Source organism: Onychostruthus taczanowskii, unplaced genomic scaffold (genome assembly GCF_017590055.1).
Source record: "Onychostruthus taczanowskii isolate IOZ18803 unplaced genomic scaffold, ASM1759005v1 scaffold52, whole genome shotgun sequence".
Lineage (NCBI taxonomy): Eukaryota > Metazoa > Chordata > Aves > Passeriformes > Passeridae > Onychostruthus > Onychostruthus taczanowskii.
In genome coordinates, this window is record NW_024502791.1 from 1,864,189 (window position 1) to 1,875,070 (window position 10,882).

The window sequence follows — 10,882 nt, forward strand, 5'->3', positions numbered from 1 at the left end:
TAAACAATGGAGACCACACTGAACATTCTAATACACAACCTCAAATGTTTACTTAATTCCTCAGCCTAAACTAGACACCTTATCCAAACATTTCCTCCTGTTGATTCCTTCTGTCCTCCACAACATCCTGGGTTACTAGATTTTAGATAGGAGCTTCTAATACACATAACTCAGATTGAAAGCAGAATTTCATTAGCACAAACTTCCCTATCATAATTGTAATCTACAGTAAATGAATGCAATTAGCCCCATTAGGGTCTCCCCTGAGCCCTCCTCTCCTCTGCCATAATCTCTTCTTGTATAAAGGTAGCACACTACATTCACTGCAATAGCAGCAGGTCTACAGGGTTGCCCTTTCCAGGACCATGTCACTGCTTCTCCTTCAGATGTTAGTGCTCTCATGTCTTGGAGCCACAGAGCTACAGAGAAATTCCCAGCAAAGGAGAAGCAGAGGGCCATTTCAGCACTTTCTCAACCTGGACAAAAATCTATTTGAAAGTCAAAATTCTCCTGAGCGGATAAGCGAGAACCCAGTAGGAATTGAAGAGACCCTGAAAGTACCAAGCTTTTTTGTATCAATTCCACAGACAGCATCTGGAAGTGAGAAGAAAGAGGAGAAAAAAATGTCCAGATTCATACTTCCCAGTGCAGGACTCCATGCAGACCACAACCCAAGAACCTGGGTTGCATCCAGAGAGACCTCTCCTGTGGAAAACCTCTCTCCACCCCACTATTCCAGCAAGAGAGAGTCTGAAGTTCCCTACAGAAAAGATGCCAAGAAATTCTGGGACCATTTCATGTTAAAGAAAAATTCAGCATCTGAAGAGGTTGTCCTGCCAATCAAGACCAATGAAATGCACCAAGAAAACTGCAGAACCCTGCCTTTTGCCCAGGTAAGAACAAGTATCCAAGATCAACAAACACGCCTTTCCCCCGTCTCTTGTAATCAGCAACTAAAGGGACATGGGTGATTTAAGTGGCTTAGTCAAAGGGCTTCAGAACACTTGCGCAAAAGTGGCTGAAAGACTGTGATGAAAAAGTTTAATCTGATGAGGCAAATTACTAAACTGTAACACTGGAAACCTGCAGACTCAATTTTTATAGAGTTATTTATTATTTTTATGCGCAGATATTGGGACATGGTGTAAGCAGGCAGGAAATGGATGAGTAATTATCCATTCAATAAATATACATCTTGACTGTTTGTAGATCTGAATTATGATCTGTCTCTCTCACTTTATATTTATATATATGTATAGATATACATATGTATGTATATACACACACATGTGTGTGTGTGTGTGTGCATACACAGACTCTCAGAACAAATATTTACAGGAAAAGCTGGTTGTTCTCTTACACCTAAGCAAGGATTGTTTTCTTCTGTATTTAGAAAACTGATGCTTATGTCTAATTCTATGCTAAGAATTTCGGAGAACTGGTAAATTGTCCCATGCATAGATGAAGCCATTCTGTAACATTAAGACAAGCAAACAGTATAGGTAAAAGTGCTGTAATTACTGTAAATCACCATCAATTCTCAGTGTTTCTGTAATCATGATCTGCCAAGGACCATGCATTTTCACATCCAAAACAAAATTTATTTCACACAGACATACATACTTACAGATGTTGTCTAGAAAACTGTATTATTTGTTTTGAGAAGAAAAAAGTGCAGTAGCTTTTTTTTTTCTTTTTTTTTTCTTTTTTTTTTTTTTTTTTTTTTTTTTTCCCCCTTATGCCTTCTAGCAAAGTCCTTGGGCCATTTCTGCATCAGAAATATTAAACTGCTTTTCTGTTTCAGGGTGTTACGCATAACAGCTGTGAGAAGGTGACAGTACAGAATAATCTGTGTTTTGGAAAATGTAGTTCTTTCCATGTTCCTAGTTCAGAAGATCATCTTTATACCTTTTGCTCTCGTTGCTTGCCCAGCAAGTTCTCCATGAAACGCCTGGAGCTGAACTGCACTGATTCTGTTCCAGTGGTCAAAGAAATCATGATTGTAGAAGAGTGTAAATGTGAAAGTCGGAACATTAAAGAACCCGTGGCTGGATCTCTACCGTCAGACTTGTATGAAAATGTACATGAGCACAATTAACTTGTGTAAAGTTCCTCTTAACTTGATCATAAGAATTTGCCAACAAAAAAAATTCAAAGAAGTTGTCATCACTCTACTACAAAAAACCATTAAAAATATAGACTTTCTACATGATCTCTGTTTCAACAATAACTTTACCTAAAGTGCAACAAATGTTTCGTTGCAGCTGTTTAGGAAAATGAGGTGAAATTACTGGGCTTATGTGTAAAGGTCTTTAACAAGGGAAGACTAAAAATTTTCCAACTTTCCTATCATTGTTTCTAGGATATTGATAAACAAATACTGAATTAACATTATTTATCTGTGTAAAAGCCAAATGTTGACTTGTTTTCCTTGCCTTTCCTTGTGAGAAGTGCCAATATATCTCTATTGGCAACAAAGATGAGATTTTAGTCTGTTCCCTACAAAAACAGGTCTACTTTTACAGCAAGATAATGGCTGGAGAGTGTAAAACATAAATGGACGTGAGGTACTTAGAAAGCTGTGACTAGTTAATGTCATACTGATCGATCTCAGTTGGAGTTCACTTTTCATTGAAAACTAATATACCACACAATTTACACCAATGAATAATGGCAAGGGGTATTTTACCACAGAAACCACTTGTTCTCTTTCCCACATGCCTGCATTCACTCTGTACCTTTATTTTTACTTAAAATGTTCAACTGCAGAAGGAGAAGAAAAAATAAAAGATGCCATACTCCTACAGAAAACATCCCAGATAAATACACTGTTGTTATTATTGAAATTCACTGTGGAAAGACAATGCACATTTTCCAGCCCAATGAATTTTCACATTGCCACTGAATCTAAGATAAAATTTAAATAATGTTCTCAACTCTTAAACTAAAGAAGAAAAGGCATTTGTGTGACAGAAAATCTGTGAAGGACTTTATCATTATAACAATACCTTAACAACTTTACAGGAAGAGCTTAGAGAACCCTGATAGGAAGTATTGGAGTCTACTGCTAGGAAACACAGCACTAGTGATTACTAGCGGAATGCTGGCTTTTTGCACTCTCCAGCTGCTTCTCCCTCGACTTCTCTTGCAGATCTGGCACACCAGACAGAGATCAGCTTCCAGCAGAAGAGTTCAGCATATTTGTATGCCAGTTTTTTCAGTCCTCTGGAAATCTGCTCTCAGATCTGGGCCATTGTTGTTAAACTGTCCAAGCTCTTTTTTAGGGTATTGGAAATGACTATTGACTTAACTTGTTCAAGGTCAAATTCAAGGGCTGGGGTAGATGATTCCTTGTTTTCAAATGATTCATTTGAACTGCAATGGAATTAGAAATATCTTAATGTTCTTTCAGAAAACATGTGCAGCATGGCTTTGGAATCCAAGGCCCATGTTGAATATTTACTAAAAATTCCATTTGAATTATATTCTGATACTGGGTGTGAAGCTGTTTGCTTTTGCAGGTCACTTGCAGCGAACAAACTAAAAATTAGTATATAGATAGTTACCTTTCATTACATATAAACCTGTTTGTAAATAATAAAAATTGTGTACTAAAACTCAAGCAAGTCTTCTCTCTATTCTTTTATATGAAGAATTGATGTGAAAACTATACTTGGCTGTTTATATGCTATATATGATGCCATTCCAAGTAACTAGAAATCAAGGTCTTACAACCCCTGTATTGTGTGTGAAAATTGGTATATATTTTTTAATCAAGCCTAAGGAAGAAAAGCACACACAGCATTAAAGTTCTCACCCTTTTTTTCTTTATTGATGATTTTTTTAATCTGAATAAGCCAATAGTGCTCTCAGATGTTTCACTCAGAATTTTTGACAAATGTTTTAAAGCTGTCTGAATATATAGGAATGTTCATCCTTTGTTGTTGTTGTTGTTGTTATTGTTTTCTGAAATGCAAGTATGTTTTTAGGTTTGCAGGCAACCACTTGACGGTAGGACCTACGTACACTCCCAGTAAATTCACATGTCAATTAAAAATCTTCCAGTCTTGTAATTTTGACAAAACTGACGGATATAGTATGAGTTTATCATAACGATGTCTGAATAGAAGTTATATTGTGGACTGCGAAGTATTCAGCCTAATTTTTAAAGCTTCATCTCTGTGCTGAAGCATTCCTGCAGTCGAAGAAAGCTATTCATGTAAGGAGTTTGCACAACTGAGATTCTTGGTGTGAATTTGCACAGCTTAAAAGTAGGTGAAAAGAGGTAATGACAGCTGTAGTAATTGCTAATTAGATTAGTGCTGTAGGTTTTTTGGATGCATGTTTAATTAACCCAGCAATGACTGGTTGCATGTAATTAGCACAGTATTTTGCAAAATCAATCAATGTGTTAATTGGATCAGATTTCTCAGCGTTTAAAAAATCCAAATTAGGAATATGTTTTATCTAGGGCCTAAAGGGAATTTGCTCTCTGGGCATAATGATTGCATCTACAAGCAGAACACTGTGGATTAGAAAGGTGAAGGGTGTGATCCATATCACTATATGGATGCTTTCAGTAGTAACATTATAGCAACAAACCCTAGTAGCGTCTGCTCTGAGCTTGCATGTGTTCTGTAATGAAAGCTTTTCCAGTGCAGCTATTCTGACAATATAAGTGCTGCTAATGCAATCTATTTTAGAGCACTCCTTGAGCAAACCTACTTACAGAACAAGACTGTAGTTGCAAAGCTCTCTGAAAATTCTAATCAATTCCAAGCAGAATTTCTACACTTCTGCCCTTTTATTTGTCCCAGTGTCTCTTTTTAAATGGGTGTGCTTTGTGTAGAAAATAACTGAAGTGCTGTTTTTTCCTACTTCTTTAGCAAAATAAATCTTCAGACCAGGCGGCTATTCCTTTAAGTGTGAATTTAATGCAACCTTATTCCTTATTTAAATACAAACTTTAATGCCTGCAAAAACATCAAATACCAGGTTGATATCAAACTCTTATTGAATTCTGCACAACCATATATTCCAGGGTAAAGTCTCTGAAGCTGCACTTCATGCTGTGCTTGGTACTTTTTTCACTACCTGTGAAACATTCACAACTAACCCGGCTCTCAGCTGACTAGCTTTTACTGGCAGGTGGTGAAATCGCTTGCAGTGCTTTCTCCTAATTGTACTCACTCACTCCTTGCTGCAACAGCAAAACAAGACTCCTTACTCAGACAGAAGCTCTCTGCCAGCTGCATAGTCATGTCTGGAATCATAATATGCTGAGTTGGAAGGGACCCCCAAGGATCATTGAGTCAAACTTCTGAGCCGGCACAGGATATCCCCAAGAGTTACACAAAGTGCCTGAGAGTGTTGTCCAAACACTTCTGGAACAGTCAGGCTGGTGCTGTGACCACTTCCCTGGGGAGCTGTTCCAGTGCCCAAACACCCTCTGGGGGAAGAAACTTTCCTAATATCCAACTTCAACCTCCCCTCATACAGCTTCAGGCCATTCCCTTGGGTCCTGTCAAGGGTCACCACAGAGAAGAGATGAGTGTCTACCCCTCCCCTTTCCTTCACAAGGAAGTTGTCTTCCAAAATGAGGTCTCCCGTCAGTCTCCTCAGTCAGGCTGAACAGACAAGCGACCTCAGTTGTTTCTCGTAAGGGCTCCTTCCCTCCAAGACCCTTCACCATCTTCACTGGCTTCTTTAGGATGCTAATAACATAGTATCTTTCTTATATTGAGGCAATCAAAACTGCTCCCAGCACTCGAGGTGAGGCTGCCCCGGCTCAGAGCAGAGCAGGACAATCCCCTCCCTTGCCTGGCTAGCAATACTGGTCATGGTGCCACCCAGGACAGGGCTGGCCCTCCTGGCTGCCAGGGCACTTACTGAGTCACATTTTCATTGACCAGGACCCCCCAGCGCCTTCCATGGCACTGCTTTCTCTCATTGAACTTCATACGGTTGGTGATTGCCCAGACCCCTGATTTGTCAAGGCCTCTCTGCAGGGCTTCCCTGCTTGCTTAGTATCTTCAACATTATGAAGATGTTGAAGAGTAAAGGGCCAAGGATGGAACGCCACTAGGGGCAGGTACATTCACTGTAACCCCTTGTGCCTTGAGCCAGCTGCTTGCCCGTTACATGATGTGTGTATCTGGCTGTGTGCTGGACATTTTGTCCAGAAGGATCCTGTGAGAGACAGCATCAAAAGCTTTGCTGAAACCTAAAAAGAATACATCAACTGTCCCTCCTTGATCACCTGGGTGTGTTACCTTGTCATAAAAGGAAATCAGGTTTGATAAGCAGGACTGTCTCCTCATGAAGCCATGCTGGCTGTGGCTAATAACCATGTTGTCCTTCAGGTGTTTTTCAATACCTCCCAGAAAAATCACCATAACTTTACCAGGTACTGAAGTGAGACTGACAGGACGCTGCAGTTTCTGTCTTCTGCAAAGTAAGTTCTTTTCTTGCCCTTAAAAACCAGGCAATGTTTTCCAGCTTCCAGTCAGCTGGAACTGCTCTGGATTCTGAAGACCACTGAAAAATCATTGAGAGAGGCTTTGCAATGACATCAGCTAGCTCTGTGAGGATTTTCAGATGAATCCCATCCCACAGATTTGCAGGGATCAGTCTGGAGCAGCAGATTCTGTGCAATGTACCCAGAAGTGTGTGCTGTGACAGATGGTGCATTTTTAAGATGTGTGGAACTTGGGCTACTTTGGGTCCTCCATCAGACAGTTTACCAGGAGAAACAGGAAACACTGGTAAAGAATTATAAATATTTTGCATTTTCTGTTGTGCTAAACCTAACTCCTTGAATATCTGGCATGTAACCACCAACTTCAGCTCACCTGGGATCATTCCCTGACAGCTGTGCACACACCTTCTGCTCAAGTGAGAAAGAATGAGGATGAAAAGACTCTGTAGCTGGCCCTAATGCAAGAATATTGACAAAAGGTTAACTGTCCTCATTGAATTGTCCTGTTTAGAGCATCTCAGGCTCCATGGCATCAGCAAACTGCATTTTCACTTGAAAATTAAAAAAATAACCAGAAACTAAATACTACTACTAATTTAATAATGATAATGGTAATGATAATAACAATAATAATAACTATTAATAATAATAATTATAGTTACAACAATAATACATTAAAAAGGGCAAGCCTGATGTTTCTCTAAGGGCCTTTCTGAGGCATTTTAATTTTTCCTGGTTTAACTGCTCCTTTTACCAGTCATTTAATCTGACATTCTGCTGGCGGCTGCAGCCCACAGTCAGGGTGTTCAAACTGAGCAGGCATGTCGCTAAGCTGCCTTCTGAACAAGGCTGTATCTGCTGGAGCTTTTTCAAACTCACCTCACTGCAGAGATGTGTAAGATTCAAGCAGTCTGTTGCCCTGCCTGGTGTAAAGACAGCAACTCTTGGAGGAAGAGAGGCATTGTAAGAACTAAGACATCTGCAGCTGGACATTATCTGAGCAGAACTCCTCACACCACTGAAGTGCTTAAGATGAAAACTGACTCCATAAATTAGACTACTGCCTGGTCTACCTTAGTACCCCACTTAATCTATCTGGGATGCAGGATCAGGAGATTTCACCATGTCTACATTTCACCATATTGAGGCAGGCAGATTAGAAAACATACCTTGCCTTTGATTTTTCTGGCTATTAAGTAACAGAGAAAATGGAGCCTAAGACATATTTTCCTTTAATACCTACAGCCTCATCCTCAGTATCTCACATACTGACTTGTGAGCCACAACAGGCTTTGTTTCAGCATGCTGTTTCATTGACACAGACTTTTTTCTTCATGATGTAGATCTTCATGACATCAAGGATTCTGTTCCCATTCTAGAAATGACAACTGTCTTCTATGTATGCCACCAAGGTTTACATGAAAGTGAGCAATGCAGCGCTGCTGCAGAAATGTGGTAGCAACAAATTTTAGAAGGACCCAGGAAACTGAGTACTACTGAGAAGGCTGACTTCTCATCTCAGTATGTATCTGTGCACAGAAAATGTCCCTTCTGAATGTTGGTCAAGGGGCACAGTTGGGCTAAAAATGAATCCTGGAAAATAGCCTCAAGAAGCAAGGGGCTTGTAAGCTGTAAGAATCCTGGGAGTCACAGTGCACACCTCTTTCTTGCACGTGTTCCCCATAACAGAGCCTCAGCTGTTACTGCACATGGCTTGATTTTAGTAGGCTGATTTAATATTTACAGAGTGCCAATAAAATTTATAGGATGACAGCTGGTGGCTCCTGTGATAATTTATAAACAGCAACAACACAACACAGACATCAGAAAATCCAAGCGGAATTCTACGCCATTGTGCAATATTCAGCATTGAAGAAGGTGAATAATTTTGCAGACTTCTAATGAGCTTTCTGTAATACATCCATATTGGATTTTATTTAAATCCATATTATGCAAAGTTAGGACTCCCATAGGTATGTTTATCCACACAGAATGTAGTTCATCACAAAGACTCATTATCTATCTATCTATCTATCTATCTATCTATCTATCTATCTATCTATCTATCTTTTGATATTCTGGCAAAAGGGTCAGGTAATATCTCTAGGTCAAGGCTTTTCAGTTGGGAAGTCCAGCACACAACTGCCTGCATGTCCTCCTGCAATGTGCTTTCTCAAAAAACAACAAAAACAAAAACAAAAACACCACTGCCCTTGTTCCACAACCTACGTTTACATAACATTCCTGAATAGAAAAAATATAACCTGCCTGGCAGGACTACAGGGCTAAAGACTGGCCATTAAATGTGTACCACTGCAGAAATGCAAATGCTTGGTACTCAAATGGAAGACAATATTACTGACTGATTCTTTTTCATTCCATAGGAAACCTTCATTGATCACACTATTATTCTTTTTTTATACTTCCAAGAACATACTTTTACTTACCAAGAACATGGCTTCCTTTAAATTTCTTGTTTTGTTTTGGGTTTTTTTTTCCCATTGAAATTAATTCTTCAAATCAGTAAAAAGTTGTCACAGCTTATTAGGTCTTTTACACATAGACATAAATATATATATGAAATTTGTCATGGAATAGAGTCAGAGGCTGGTTTTTGTTATTTTTAAATATTTATAAAACAACAACTTCTCCAGTTTTTCTTTTCCCCTTAGTAGACATATTAACAGTCCAATTAACAAGTCCATTATTTTCAGTGTTACCTGCTCCTATTGACATACAGATTATTTTCAAAGATCTTCTCTGATTTACCTGGAACATGCTTCTTTCTCCTTCCAGACAACATCCAGTTTCTGATACAAATATCTCTATTCAGGTTAGAGCAACTTTAGTTTGAAATGTTAACAATTGCCCTGTGTAATAGTTTCTGTTTTGATTTTTTTTTGTTGTTGTTGTTGTGTTTTGATTTTTGTTTTCCCTCAGAATAATCATCTTATGGTTAAGTTTTAGGAAGAATTTGATCAGTAATAAAGGTGAGTTTTCAGCATTGGTAATCTTCACAACATTACTCTTCATCTATTTCATCCATCATTGTGAAGGAAAACTGCTCCAGGGTAAGAGCACATCAATTTATAGTGGGAACAATGCCACTCACACAGATGGGGTACCTTTAGGTAGCCAAAAGATCATATATGTTCATCAGCAATGGGTGCTCGAGGCATGATTCCCAGCTGGGAACACTGAAAATTTTTTCTGTTACAAGCTGTCTGTGGCTCTTATCCAAAGGTAATCCCTTGCAGGTCTGAATTATCTTTTTAAAATGAAGATTGGCTTATGTGGACAGGTAAGGGTGATATGTGAGCAAGGGGCACAGCACAGCAAGTGACCTGAATGTCATAAAAATGTTCCAACTGGTCTGAGCTGATTGAGGAGAGAGGCAAGGATGTAAAGTACAGAATTACAAGAGTAGTTCTTCATTCATGAGCATAAAGTGTCGCATTCAAATCAGGGCACACTGTGTTTAACAAATGGTTCTTATCCCTTTCATGCATTTATATACAACATCATTCGACCACTCACCACATAACCCACATTCATGCTGCTATTCTGGAAAACAGCAATAAATCTATGGTGTCACCATCCAGCTGATTCTTTCTCGACTTAGGTGTCCCAGAGCTGGTCTTGCTACAGCCACCTATACCAGATAATAGCAGGGTTTTGCTAGAGGTGTTGAAAGTACCAGGATTCTGATGTTATCTTCATAGTCCAGAGGCATTTTTGTTCTTCCTGGGTGGCTTTAACACTCCAAGAGACGAGACAGAGGGCAAGAGGTCCTTATCTGCAAGGCAGGGGGTGTCGTCCTCCTTGCAGCGAGCTGGGGCCTTTCACTTACCATGAAACCATGGTTATGTGGTATACAATGCAAAATAAGTCTCTATTAAGGAAGACAGTGTTAGCTTATACTATTAAGTTAATACAGCTTCAAGCTATGAGGCCTCGCTGGGGCAGCTGCCAGATTCTCCTAGGAGCAGCCTGGAGACTGAGGCAGAAGCCTTGCCCGCAGGGCTCATTTTTCACAGGAGTGCAAAGGGACACCGCAAAAATGAAGTACGGAAAAGGGCTCATGCTGACTGAAGTCTGTGCTCGGGGACGAGCGAGCGACAGCGAGCTCCAGTCCTGGGGAAATGCGGCTGATCGGTCACACCGGCGTCCCACCGGGCAGGGTAGACCACCCCTCCAGGGCGGCTCCTCCGGCGCTGCATACACTCGGTATACAGACCCCTGCCGTGCCCGCTGTGGCTGCGCCTCTCGCACGCGAGGCGAAACGCCCACGCCCCGCGGCCGTGAGGGGCAACCCGGTCGGCTCGGGCGGGGTCGAAGGGCGGCTCTGCCTCCGCCGCTCCCTCCCTGAGGGGCGCGGTCCAGCCCGCCGGGGCGCTCCGAGCG

The 10,882-nt window shown here is 40.5% G+C and overlaps 1 protein-coding gene across 1 annotated transcript; it reads left to right on the plus strand.

Annotated features, from left to right (window-relative positions):
- The first annotated feature begins 365 nt into the window (after positions 1-365).
- Positions 366-2,098, plus strand: CER1 (cerberus 1, DAN family BMP antagonist). The gene is made up of 2 exons (XM_041416558.1): positions 366-893; positions 1,805-2,098. The coding sequence occupies exons 1-2, from the start codon at positions 366-368 to the stop codon at positions 2,096-2,098; spliced, it is 822 nt and encodes a 273-aa protein (XP_041272492.1).
- The last annotated feature ends 8,784 nt before the right edge of the window (positions 2,099-10,882 follow it).

Excerpts from the sequence above, each read along its gene's own strand:
- CER1 (XM_041416558.1), top strand. The coding sequence starts at position 366 with ATGTCACTGCTTCTCCTTCAGATGTTAGTGCTCTCATGTCTTGGAGCC. Across the intron at positions 894-1,804 it reads GAACCCTGCCTTTTGCCCAG|GGTGTTACGCATAACAGCTG; the intron begins GTAAGAACAAGT and ends TTTCTGTTTCAG.